Source organism: Taudactylus pleione, unplaced genomic scaffold (genome assembly GCF_031769625.1).
Source record: "Taudactylus pleione unplaced genomic scaffold, aTauple2 ptg000016l, whole genome shotgun sequence".
Taxonomy (NCBI): domain Eukaryota; kingdom Metazoa; phylum Chordata; class Amphibia; order Anura; family Myobatrachidae; genus Taudactylus; species Taudactylus pleione.
In genome coordinates, this window is record NW_028284418.1 from 29,853,167 (window position 1) to 29,866,710 (window position 13,544).

A 13,544-nucleotide genomic window follows, 5' to 3' on the forward strand; every position below is an offset into this window, starting at 1 on the left:
AGCCCCAGCATTGGTTACTGCACATGCGTGGTCTGTAGACAGCAAATGCACAGGAGTCCTGAAGAGACCACCGATTCAGTCACTTCACTTCGAGCACAGTGCAGGGACGGGCTCTATTCGGGGTCCCTGCATGTGTAATTTAATACATTTGGGCTCTATAAGTGCATACTGCAATGCGATCATGGGTGCTAATATCACACCCAGATTGAATTGAGCATGTGATTATTGATAAATGGACCCCTAAGACACCTGGAATAGGAATAGGCTGTGCTTTCAATAGTATCTCTAGTAGAGAGACCTGGAATAGGAATAGGCTGTGCTCTGAATAGTATCTCTAGTAGAGAGACCTGGAATAGGAATAGGCTGTGCTTTCAATAGTATCTCTAGTAGAGAGACCTGGAATAGGAATAGGCTGTGCTCTGAATAGTATCTCTAGTAGAGAGACCTGGAATAGGAATAGGCTGTGCTCTGAATAGTATCTCTAGTAGAGAGACCTGGAATAGGAATAGGCTGTGCTCTGAATAGTATCTCTAGTAGAGAGACCTGGAATAGGAATAGGCTGTGCTCTGAATAGTATCTCTAGTAGAGAGACCTGGAATAGGAATAGGCTGTGCTCTGAATAGTATCTCTAGTAGTGAGACCTGGAATAGGAATAGGCTGTGCTTTCAATAGTATCTCTAGCAGAAATAAAAAGAGAAATGACTGGATTTAAAAAATATATATATTGTAGGAAATAATAGGAATTTATTTAAATTTGGGGTAGACAGAAAAATGTGGTTTTATTTTACATTAGATTGCGTCCATGATGTAAAAAAGAAGGTTTGCAATAGTTGTTTGAGTACAATTCACAGCATGCTCAACCAGACCAGCTTTTAGATTTACAACAAATGGTAGAGATTGGTCCCTATACTATATTGACTCAGAGATTAAATACCTGCGCTACAAACAATGAAAATGCTTATGGTAGGTAGAAAATAATTTTATATGATATGGATATACATGCATGCTAGTGTTGCAGACTTTAATCTCAGTGTACAAATATTGGGAGAGTAAATATTTAATAGGGAGAGTAGGAATGTATATTTATCTAGTTCCCTTTGATTAAACAACATGACTGAAATAAAGCATCCAAGAAGTCTCCTTTCTGAAATTCTGATTATTAATCATTGGTCCTAGAGTAAACTAGTTGGTCACAGCAACAACCATTAGAGAACCACCATGAAAGAGGTCCACTAAAGTTCATAACTTTGGCTCTTCTGTGAAGATCCTGAATTGGTCCACTAAAAAAAGTGATTAGGCAGCTATTCATAACCATACATAATTGTTTTCTTATCTTCCAGTTTCCATGTCCCTTTGCTCCGCTTATCGCTGGCTGAGGTGTGATACAAAATATATTAAGCCAACCAAGAGCAAGCCGCGTACTCCCATCATTAGTATGAGGAAGAGGAAGAGAATAGACATGACTGGTTCTACCACTTGGCTTCCAAGGTTCCAGCGTGGAAAACCCATGTTCACCAATTGCTGGTTAATGTCAGTGAAAGGGGAGCGCCCCTCCTGCCTTCTCTCATCTTGTGGAACCTGCTGTGGTCCTGTTCCAGTATTTCCTACCGTATTAAACAATCCCTGTGTACATAAGATTTAAAAAAACAACCGCATAAAAATTAAGAAATATTTATAAGCAAACATGACAAAGTTTAAACATCTAAACAAAGTCAAATTGTATTACAAATTATATTAAAAAGCATGGAAATCTTTTAAAAGCAATATATAAATGTGCTGTAACTAACGTAATAAACTGTCATCTTTAATTTTACAATGCTGTAATTGTACTGAGGTCAGTGCCAGGCACTTTGCTAGGTCATCATAGCAACTAAGAAATGTTCCCCATCGACCGGCGAATACCTACCTTTACATGTGGTTCCTGGAGATTACACATCAAAGGATGCAACATTGTGAGATGGAAAACAGTATACGGACAATGGACACATTCTATAGTAACTTTGCATACTATTTGATTTTTATTTGTTTTCATTCCTATTCCACAAAAAGAGAATGAGAGATGTGTTTATTTTTACATTTCACATTCCATCCACTGCTAAAGCTAATAATGATGATAATATGAGATATGGTAAGAACTTACCCTTGTTATCTCTATTTCTACGAAGTCCATAGGGTTCCACAGGATACCTTGGGGGTATAGGTGTGACGTCAGTCGCTGGGCACCATAGAGTTAAGCTTTTCAGCCTCCCAGGATGCACTAGGGTCACCCTCCTATACCCCGCCCCCGAGCCAAGGCACCTCAGTTAGTTATCAAGCCATAGGCCGGAGGAGGAGAAGGAAGAGAGAGAAAAAAAGATCTGGACACATACAAGAATCACATTCTCACCAGAGGGAGACGGAAAACCGGTGACCAGAGCAAAGCCCATCTGCAGCACAGGTGCGACAGGGCGGGAGTCCTGTGGAACCCTATGGACTTCGTAGAAATAGAGATAACAGGGGTAAGTTCTTACCATATCTCATATTTTCTACTTCAGGGTCCATAGGGTATCCACAGGATACCTTGGGGATGTCCCAAAGCAGTATCCTTTAAGGGTGGGGACGCTCCTGTGCAGAAAGGAGAATCCGCCGCCCGAAGGAAGCATCCTGAGAGGCGAAGGTGTCAAACCTGTAATACCTCACGAAGGTATGGACAGAGGACCACGTAGCAGCCTTGCAGATCTGAACTGCCGAGGCACCACGTCGAGCTGCCCACGAAGGACCCACAGACCTAGTGGAATGAGCCTTCAGAGAAGGAGGGACCGGTAGGCCTTCATGAAGATAAGCTCCAGAAATAGCCATACGGATCCAGGCTGCCAAAGTTTGCTTTGAAGCAGGCCAACCCTTTTTACGGAAGCCATAGAGGACAAACAAAGCGTCCGACTTCCTAAACGAAGAAGTGCGGTCAACATAAGTCCTTAAGGCCCGCACAACATCCAAAGAGGCCTCACCCACGGAAAGACCCGGTGAGTTAAAGACCGGAACAACTATTTCCTCGTTAACATGAAACTGGGAAACAACTTTGGGAAGAAACTCGGGCCGAGTGCGGAGCACTGCCCTGTTCCCATGAAAAACCAAGAAAGGGGGTCTACAAGAAAGAGCCCCTAACTCAGAAACACGTCTGGCCGAAGCAATGGCCAGAAGGAAAACAGTCTTAGCTGTTAGCCATTTAAGATCCACTGAGCCCAGTGGTTCCAACGGCGGTCCTTGGAGAGCCCTCAGGACCACAGCCAAATCCCAAGGCGCCACAGGTGGAACAAAGGGCGGCTGAATGCGGAGAACACCCTGCATAAAGGTGCGCACATCCGGGATTGTAGCAATCCTACGGTGAAACCAGACAGATAGGGCCGAAACCTGTACCTTCAAAGAAGCAAGGCGAAGCCCATGATCTAGTCCCGCTTGCAGGAAGGCGAGAATCCGAGACAGACGAAACTCCCGCGGTGCATAACCTCTCGGTCGACACCACTGGAAGAACGTATGCCACACGCGATGGTATATCCTCGCGGAAGACGGTTTCCGAGCTCGTAACATGGTACGCACCACAGAGCTGGAAAACCCCCGGGACCTCAGCATGGCCGTCTCAACAGCCACGCCGTCAAAGACAGCCGAGTCAGGTCTGGGTGAAGGCAAGGACCCTGAGACAGAAGGTCCGGTCGTAGCGGCAACCGCAGAGGACTGTCCACGGACAGACCCTGAAGGTCTGAGAACCAGTGCCGTCTGGGCCACGCGGGAGCTATCAACAGGAGCGTCCCTCCTTCCTGTTTGAATTTCCGGATTACCCGTGGAAGAAGGGAGACCGGAGGGAACAGGTATGCGAACCGGAACGTCCACCGGACGGACAGAGCATCCACCAGAGACGCCCCTTCGTCTCTTGTGCGAGACCCGTACACCGGCAACTTGTTGTTGTGCCGGGACGCCATGAGGTCGATTTCTGGAAGACCCCACCTGTCCACCAGTAGTTGAAAAACGTCCGGGTGCAGGGACCATTCCCCCGGATGAACGTCCTGGCGACTTAGAAAGTCTGCCTCCCAATTTAGCACTCCCGGGATGAAGACCGCTGATATGGCCGGAAGATTGCGCTCCGCCCAAACCAGGATCCGAGAGACCTCTACGAGAGCCGCCCGACTGCGAGTTCCTCCTTGCCTGTTTATGTAGGCCACGGTGGTAGCGTTGTCCGACTGGACCTGCACCGGGCGACCCTGGAGAAACCGCTGTGCCTGCTGGAGAGCATTGAAGACCGCACGGAGTTCCAAGATATTTATTGGAAGCTCCGCTTCTGTCGGCGTCCACCTGCCCTGGAACAAGTGTGGACCCGAAACTGCTCCCCAGCCCCGAAGACTGGCGTCCGTTGTCAACAGGACCCAATTTGGAACCCAGAACGGACGTCCCTTGTTGAGGTGGGTCGTCTGTAACCACCACGCAAGGGACAGGCGAACCTCCTGGGTGAGCACAATCGTCTGGGACTTCAGAGACTGAGGCAGCCCGTTCCACTTGGACAGGATCAGGTGCTGCAGAGGTCTGGAGTGAAACTGGGCGTATTCCACCATGTCGAACACCGACACCATGGAGCCCAGTAACCTCATCGCCGAGTGTAAGGACACCCGGCGGCTGTGCAGGCAACTGCGCACCCTTGACTGTAAAGCAGAGATCTTGTCCTCCGTCACGAAGATCCTTTGCTGTCCCGAGTCCAATAAGGCTCCAAGATGCAGAATCCTCCGAGACGGGATTAGAGTGGACTTCTGCCAGTTGATTAGCCAGCCGTGCCGTTGCAGCAGTGCAATGGTCAGGTCCAAGTGGCGTAACAGGAGCTCTGGAGATCCTGCCACCAATAACAGGTCGTCCAAATACGGCAACATGCGGACTCCCTGCAGCCGCAGAGAAGCCGCCATGACCGCCATCACCTTGGTGAAAACACGTGGTGCTGTTGCCAGGCCAAAAGGTAACGCCCGAAACTGGAAGTGGTCGCTGCGGATTGCAAACCTGAGGAACTGTTGATGGCGCAAAAGAATAGGGACATGCAGGTAAGCGTCCTGTATGTCCAATGACACCATGTAGTCCCCAGGTTCCAGCGCCAGAATGATGGACCGTAGGGTCTCCATCCGAAACTTCGGGACCCGCAAAGACTTGTTGAGTGCTTTGAGGTTGAGAATCGGACGATATGACCCATTGGGTTTCTGTACCAAAAATAGATTTGAATAGAAACCCTGGCCCCTCTGGGAGAATGGAACAGGCACTATAACTCCAGTCTGGATCATAGTGTGCAATACCTTCCGCAGCTCCGTAGCCTTGTTCCGGTCTGATGGTAGACCCGTGGTGAAGAAGCGAGCCGGGGGTCTGTGCCGGAAGGAGAGGGCGTATCCGTGGGAAACCACCTCCAGAACCCAAGTGTCTGTCGTAGTGGTCGACCAACACTGGGCGAACTGTAGCAGGCGGCCTCCCACCCTGGGATCCCCCAAAGGGAGGCCCGGACCGTCAGGCCGCAGGCTTGTCATCTGGCTTGGGGGCCGGACGTCAGGTACTCCATGCCTGCTTCCGGGGCTTGACCGATTTCTTAGGGCCAGCCTGTCGAGGAAACGACTGTGGTTTGGGCCTGCCCTGGGCCCTAGATGACCGAAAGGACGATGGTCCCGAACCAGAAGGAGCAGCAGCCGACGGGAGACAAGCAGATTTGGCTGCCGCCAGCGTGGCCACAATCTTATCCAGATCCGGACCGAAGAGAACTTCTCCGGTAAACGGCAACGCTTCCAGACCTTTCTTGGAATCTGCGTCCGCCTTCCAGGATCGCAGCCACAAGGTGCGACGAGCAGCTACCGCTGCTGAAGAAATTCTAGACACCAGAGTACTAATGTCTAGAGCCGCCTCGTTGATGTAGGTGGCCGAATCACGGAGATTGCCAATCAACTCCGCCTGTTCGGCCGGACAGTCGGATTCAAAAGAAGCCTCTAATGAATCCGCCCAGCGCTCCATCGCTCTGGCAACCCAGCAAATGGCCATAGCCGGCCGTGCTGCCCCCCCTGCAAGGGAATAAGCGGACTTCAGGCAGATTTCTACCTTGCGGTCCGTAGCATCCTTAAGGGAGGACATGGATGGCATCGGCAATGTGGCACTACGGACAAGACGGGTCACGTGAGAATCCACCTGTGGAGGGGATTCCCACTTAGCAAAATAATTATCCGCGAACGGATAAGCCACCGCCAGGCGTCTCTGCGGCTGGTATCTTTTGCCAGGTTGTTTCCACGCCTCCTCTAAATGGTCCACCAACTGACCCGAAAGAGGAAAGACTGTGGCATCGCCCTTCACATCTTTGAAAAAGGCATACTTAGATTTAGCCGCTGGGGGAACTTCGTCCTCAATCACCAAGGCTGTGCGGACCGCCCGAATAAGTCCAGGAATATATACTTTGGACTTAGCATCAGCGTCCTTAGTATGGAGAGGTTTCTGATCGTAAGGATCCAGAATCTCCCCATCATCAGACGTCCCTTCGTCATCCTCATAAGGAGCGGACAGAGACGCCACCGGCCTTTTATGAGGCCGCATCACAGACTCCCCTTGCAACACATCCGACAAGTGCTGTACAGAACTCGTCAGGGAGTTAACCCACGCTGGCTCCTGAGAACCCGGGAGCGGGGAAATAGGGAGACTGTGGGGTACCACCAATTGTCGTGGGAACCCCTGCATGGGTGACGACACCACAGACTGCTGGGACAAACCCATCGGAGTAAACGCGGGCTGCGGAGCTAACTGGCCCACTAAAGCTGTTAACGCCTGAGCGAAACAAGCCCAGGGCGGCTCCTGTACCGGTGCTGTAACCGTAATAGGCCGCGCCATGGACAAACACTGCCGGCAAAGGCCCTCCGCGCTACCCTCCCCCTCCGCTAACGGTACTTTGCACGTGGTACACTGTAGCCGGAGGGGAAAATCACTTTCAGACATGATGGCACCACGTATGTGACCTCTCTCACCAATTAAGTATTAAATAGGCGAGAGACCACCCTGCAGCACCGCACCGCAAGGGCTTTAGCAGAAAGAACAGGGACAGTAATAAAGCTGACAGTTTAGAGAAGAAAAGTTACAGGCAGCGCTAGCAGTCACATACAATGCAGAGAAATAACAATTCCTGCACTAACAGCGCTGATCACTCAACTACACAGACACAGGGTCTGGTAGGACACAGCGCTGCATACACAGACCTGAGCCACAGCGGAGGAGAGGTATGCGGGGGACCCAGACCACGATGCTTCCGTCCAGCGCTTCCAGCAGCGTTCACCATGCGTTCTGGAGAAGATGGCCGCCGAGGAGCAGAGAGGAGGCTGGCCTGGGGGAGGAGCGCTGCCACAGGACCAGTCGGCAGCATGCAGAGAGGGCTGTGTGCAGCGGGGGAGGCGCCGGCTGTTAGACAGGGAAGGCGCGCTCCCCTGGCATGCATTTAACCCCTGGGACGCCGCAGCGCTACCGCTCTGCTGCGGTCCGCTGTCCCAGGGGGTAGTGGAAAGCGCAGGTTGGTCGCCTGGCTCCACGCTGCAGCCAGTCCCCAGGGAGCCCCCTGCCTGGGGACTTAGGACCATGTGACCAGCGGGGACCCACCGCGGGACCCCGCTGCTTACCTTTGTCCCCCTTGGATCCGGCCATGGTCCGGAACATCTGGGGTCACCGCTAGCTGTGACCCCAGATGCTCACCAGCATCCCCGGATCGGTACCGGCGTTCTGGTACCGGCGGGGGTGTAGGGAAGACAGCATGGACGTCAGGACTGACTGTCCATGCTGTACATCCAGATGTGCAGCCACAGCTGCACTGAAGAAAGCTTCAGGGGCTTTTCTAGCCCCCCACTCCGACAGGTGCACCCGACGCCGGCCGGGCACCAAACTAAACTGGGGTGCCTTGGCTCGGGGGCGGGGTATAGGAGGGGGACCCTAGTGCATCCTGGGAGGCTGAAAAGCTTAACTCTATGGTGCCCAGCGACTGACGTCACACCTATACCCCCAAGGTATCCTGTGGATACCCTATGGACCCTGAAGTAGAAAGTAAAGGCAGCATGAAATCCTGGCAACACGACCACTTGTGATGTGGAGGAAACGTTAAGGTGCTCCAGGACGCATTGGGTGTTAAGCTTCCTGGTTCCAGAGAAGCCGGAAAAACGGCATCACAGCAAATTGTTTTTAAATAATCATTACTGTCTGGTTAAATGCCTCATGTCCTGATATTCTTCTTAAAATGTTTTAAGATGTGACTAGTATTTCATAACTTCACCAGTTTAAAGGTCAAGCAGAAACCATTGCAGCGTAGCTAATAGGTAAACATACAATCATTAAAATACATACAAATTAACAGGGCAGTAGTAGTGCTAAGTAATGTGCCAGCAATATTAGTAGTGCCCAATAACATGCTGCCAATAAAATTAGTGACCAGTAAGTTACCAGCATACTGTAAGCATTTCCCGGTAATGTGGCATCAGTAATAGTAGTGTTCAATAATAGTATCCTATAACAAGCCAGTATTGGCAGTGTAGTAATGTACCGGCCACAGCAGTAATACCCATTAATGTATCAGAAATATCAGGGCCCAGCAAAAACCCATCATAGAAATGGCCAGTAATGTGTCGCCTGTAGTAGTGTGGGTGCACAGTAATGTAACCCACAGCATTAGTGCCCAGTACTATGTCAGTTGTAGCAGTGTTAGTGTGTCCATTAATGAGACACATAATAGTGGTGCCCAGTAATGTGTCAGCTGTAGCAGTGTTAGGGCCTCATTTACTAACGAGTTTACGAGTCATACATTTCACTGTGTGTGATAAATGGTGCTCCAGCCAATCAGCTCCCAACTGTCATTTTTCAAACAATGATTGTCCATTAATGTGAGACCCACAATAGTAGTGCCCAGTATTGTGTCAGCTGTAGCCTTGCCCAGTAATGCGTCAGCTGTAGCCGTGCCCAGTAATGTGTCAGTTGTAGCAGTAGTTGTACCCAGTAATGTGTCAGCTATAGCAGTAGTAGCGCCCAGTAATGAGACCCATAACAGTAGTGCCCAGTAATATGCTAGCTATAGCAGTGTTAGAGTCCATTAATGTGAGACCCATAATAGTAGTGCCCAGTAATGTGTCAGCTGTAGCCGTGCCAAGTATTGTGTCAGCTGTAGCAGTGCCCAGTAATGCGTCAGCTGAAGCAGTGCCCACTAGTGCATCAGCTGCAGCAGTGCCCACTAGTGCATCAGCTGCAGCAGTGCCCACTAGTGCATCAGCTGCAGCAGAGTCCAGAAAAGTGTCAGCTGTAGCAGTAGTAGTGCCCAGCAATGTGTTGGCTGTAGCAGTGTCCACTAGTGCGTCAGCTGCAGCAGTGTCCAGAAAAGTGTCAGCTTTAGCAGTAGTGCCCAACAATGTGTCAGCTGTAACAGTGCCCATTAATGTGTCCACTGTAGCAGTAGTAAAGCCCAGTATTGTGTCGGCTGTAGGAGAAGTAGTGCCCAGCAATGTGTTACCTGCAGTAGTAGTAGTGCCCAGCAATGTGTCAGCTGTAGCAATGCCCTGTAATGTGTCACCTGCAGTAGTAGTAGTAGTGCCCAGCAATGGGTCAGCTGTAGCAGTGCCCAGTAATGTGTCACCTGCAGTAGTAGTAGTAGTGCCCAGCAATGGGTCAGCTGTAGCAGTGCCCAGTAATGTGTCACCTGCAGTAGTAGTAGTAGTGCCCAGCAATGTGTCAGCTGTAGAAGGTGCCCAGTTTAATGCTAGCTGTAACAGTCTCCAAAATCCTCCCTTATCTTCTCTACTAAGTTACCTTTAGTAGTCTGTCCCCATCTGCCCTCTCTGTCATAGATCACTTGTCATTATGGCTGCAGCTAAACAGAAGTGACCAAATTAGAAGTTGGCACATAAATTGCACCACTAAATATGATAGAGCTGGTCAGACAGTACATTCACCAACTTTTGCTTCACCAGAAATCCTGGTCCTAATTTAGGTTGTTATTCATGATGTTATTTATCGGGGTCCGAGCAGACCCTGATTATTAATATTCCTACTCGCGGCGAGCGCCGGAGAAATTCATCACTACTCCGGCGCGGAGACAGCTGATCCAAAAATCAACTGTCTCCCCAAATGTTTTCACTGCTCCGTTCGTGCCTGCGTGACCTAGAGGATCCCTCTTCGTAACCCGGGATTCCTGCCCATAGGGAAGGAGCGGGTGTGCAAAAGCAAACGCCATCTGAAGATCTCCAATGCTCCCGCAGTCAAGCTCCGAAAAGATTATAGTTTGAAGAATTTAGGTGCCCATACTAATGTATGGGGACAGCGGGCTACATCAGGAGAGAAAGGTAAGCAGTTATCTTTATGATAAATGGCCCCAATACTTAATTTCTCCAAAAGCAAGTGAAAATGTTGATTTTCACCTGCTTTTGCAGAAATTAAGTGATAATGAATAGACCCCCTAACAACCTGACTGCCCCCAGTAGCTGAAAGTAAAAAATAAAATCAATATTAATTAAGATTTCCAATGCTGCACTTAGGCCATGTTCATGTTCTGAGCCGCAGGGACTGGACATGAGAGGGCCACAAGAGCATCAGTGCAGTATGGAACCTCTTTATTCATGTACATATAATTACATTGTGGCCAAAACGTGCACTGGCTATTGTCCTTTGGTTAGTATAAGGATATATTGTAAAATAAACACTTGCCTGTCGAGAATTGCTGCGGTTGGCGTTTGTCCTCACACGAGGATCATCATCCTGGACAATTTCACCATTTGCCAAAATTCGCACCATTTCCTTTGGATGATATTTGATCCTCAACAACCCAACTGAAAAGAAAATACCTTCATCTCAATAAATAAATACTATTGCAAACATTCAATTGATATATATTAAGTTTAACGGTGGAATATGAACCAGTATGAATCCTGCCATTGAGACAAGCCGGATTAATATTCATGAAGTACTGTTTATGAATTGATAGGCTACTTTCTCATTCATTTTGTGCTTACACAACCCACAAACGACCACTGTCACTGTACATAGGTGACAGATCCACATTAAGGGATTTATGCAGAGCTGAATGAAACTCAGTTATTATTCTGGATCTTGCTTGTTCTTGCACTGGGCATCCTACGAACCAGAGCGTACACAAGTACGGGTGATGCTTAGTTGTACAGTACTCCAACACATCCCGTCTTAGAAGGGGCATCATTTAGTAGTAACAGAGCATTCACACAATGGCAAGAGTATTGCGACGAACTGTGGGCTATGAACAGATGCACAAATGCAGATAATGCACTGATAATGACATCATCTATGAAACTAACATGAGCTATGAAACGAACCATACAGATAGGGGAAATCCGGCTACAGTGATATGAACAGATCTGAATATGAGCGATTATCTGTATTTAGTCGTCCGTATGCTATGCACGTGCAATTACGACTGACTGGCATTCAACTCAGCATTGGCTTCTAATGTAGGCTTCTTTTGGCTCAATTCAATTAGCCGCGAGTTGCAGTTGTAACAATGCGGAAACACTAACAGCACCGCAACTCAGCTCCCTCGGGGCCTGACTAACCTCATCCAGAACTCTTGGATTTTTGTTTAATACGTAGCCCTCTCAATTCAATTACCTGCGAGTCCCCTTACAGCACGAGTAAGTGCGGCTATATGCTGCACTTACGGTACCTGTGTGCTAGTAGAATTTTAGTAGAGGCGAGATAAGGTCATAAATGGGTCTAGTTGCGGTGCCGCTGGCAGCGTTTCCACGCCAAACTTGCCCCATGCGGCTAATTGAATTCAGCTCCAAGAATGAAAACTGTCAAATTTATCTTCCAAAATATATAACATACAGTATACATACTCATTTACTTCCCAAATAACCTTCAAATGATAATGCAGAAGTAAGAAACAGCCCAGAATTAAACTACAAAGCCCTGGTGACTAGCAATGACAGCTATAATAAATGCAGCTTATTATATATATACACTGTACAATGGGCTAAAGCAAAGTGTGGAGGGCTAGGGGTGCAATGGTAGAAGACAGAATTGTCATGTGCAGGCAAGCTCTGCATACAGGCAGGTAACCTGCCTCTGCCTGGACACCTGCAAGGCCATTTGTAATATACTCTTATAGTATAAAAGTATAAGTCGCTACTCACTTAAAACAACATACTAACAGAAATTAGTAGACAATACTGGGCTAAATAGAAATCAAGATTGTCCTGAATACTTCTTAGTGCACTTTAAAGGTTATAACCTGACTGTTTATCTTACGTATGTCTAGGGGGAGCTGTGCTGGATTTGCAGACTGTACAGCACCTGATCTTGTGTACACAGTGACAGCAGCAATGCTATATCCCGGGCATGCTAGCTAGTGTGCTCAGATCTTACCACGAACAATTATAGCCTCTGCTGATTAATGCCTTGTCCTGGGCACTTCCTGATGTTCTCACCCAGTGGATGTTGTACAGCTCAGTCTCAGCCTACAGTACAGGAAATAGGGCCGGGCTAATGCCGGCCTTCCCTCCCCCTTACTACTACAACACTCACAGCTCTCACCGGCGTGCCCAGCGCTGCCCCCTGCAGGCGTTTCTGAGAAGTGTCTGTTATTACTCTAGTGCCAGTCTTTTCGTTTCAGGTGTGCACCGAAATTTGGCTTCGTGGAATAAAAGTTGGGGGTACCTTCATCTGCAAGTTTCGAAATAGCATCTATAAAGCTGTTTATTCAGAAGACAAATATACACGTACTAAATGTGTTTTATATATATATATATATATATATAATATATATATTACTGTATATATATTAGAGATGAGCTGGTGTCTGAGAACTGGACCCACCCAAACATTGCAATCCAGGCAGGATCCGAGTCCGGCTCGGGTTTTCCACCTACAGATGTAGCCGCGCTCATCTATTCCGCGATGCGACATGGATGGCGAGGCTAGTGTGCCCGCATCTATGCACGCAATAGACTTCAAAGGCGAGAACACTGGCTGCGCCTAGTCGCAGCCCAGCGAGAGCTGCGCTATGCCGCAATGCGTGTGCCTGTGCGCACGCATGGCGGCAATGATGTAGATGGCTACATCTGTAACTCGGATCTCAAAACAAGGCAAAACGTCATCATCCAGCTGTCGGATTCTCGCGGGTTTTGGATTGTATAGTTAGTCCCTCCCCGCAGTGATCGGCGCCATTTGCTTGCTGAGTCCCGGGCTGTCAGGGCTGTGCTTCATCCAAGGGGGGCTGTGTTGTCCAATACAGGGGTGTGCAGTGCTGGGCTGCAGGGCTGAAATCAGAAATTGTAGGGCTCGGGACTGACAAAATGGGCAGGGCCCCCCTCCTCCCCTCTTACCTTATAACCCTGAAGATGGCTTTTTCTCCTGGTCTGACTGGCTGGCGCTTCTCACGTGCTGTGTCTATTCTGACCTCACGGTTGTTGCTACTGTAAATCCAAGCTGGAGAAAGGACCTCTCTGACGTCACAACCACGTGACCGCTGCAGCATGGCTGGACCGCTCCAGTGTTACCACCCATGTGGGCATGGAGGG

General features: G+C 48.9%; 1 protein-coding gene across 2 annotated transcripts; it reads right to left on the bottom strand.

The window, feature by feature from the left end:
- Positions 1-703: 703 nt before the first annotated feature.
- On the bottom strand, positions 704-12,544 carry FAM241B (family with sequence similarity 241 member B). Of its 2 annotated transcripts, none has more exons than XM_088473435.1 (3): positions 12,391-12,544; positions 10,699-10,820; positions 704-1,623 (listed from the first exon to the last, which is right to left on the bottom strand). In XM_088473435.1, exons 2-3 carry the CDS (start codon positions 10,783-10,785, stop codon positions 1,363-1,365), a joined length of 348 nt encoding a protein of 115 aa, XP_088329561.1. In that variant the 5' UTR covers positions 10,786-10,820; positions 12,391-12,544; the 3' UTR covers positions 704-1,362. The 2 variants fall into 2 exon arrangements, with proteins under 2 accessions (XP_088329561.1, XP_088329563.1); XM_088473437.1 differs by lacking the exon at positions 12,391-12,544 and adding an exon at positions 12,274-12,379.
- Between the last annotated feature and the right edge of the window lie 1,000 nt (positions 12,545-13,544).

Coding starts and splice junctions, on each gene's coding strand:
- FAM241B (XM_088473435.1), bottom strand. CDS start 10,785: ATGGTGCGAATTTTGGCAAATGGTGAAATTGTCCAGGATGATGATCCT. Junction 1,624..10,698: donor ACCGCAGCAATTCTCGACAG/GCAAGTGTTTAT, acceptor TTATGTACACAG/GGATTGTTTAATACGGTAGG.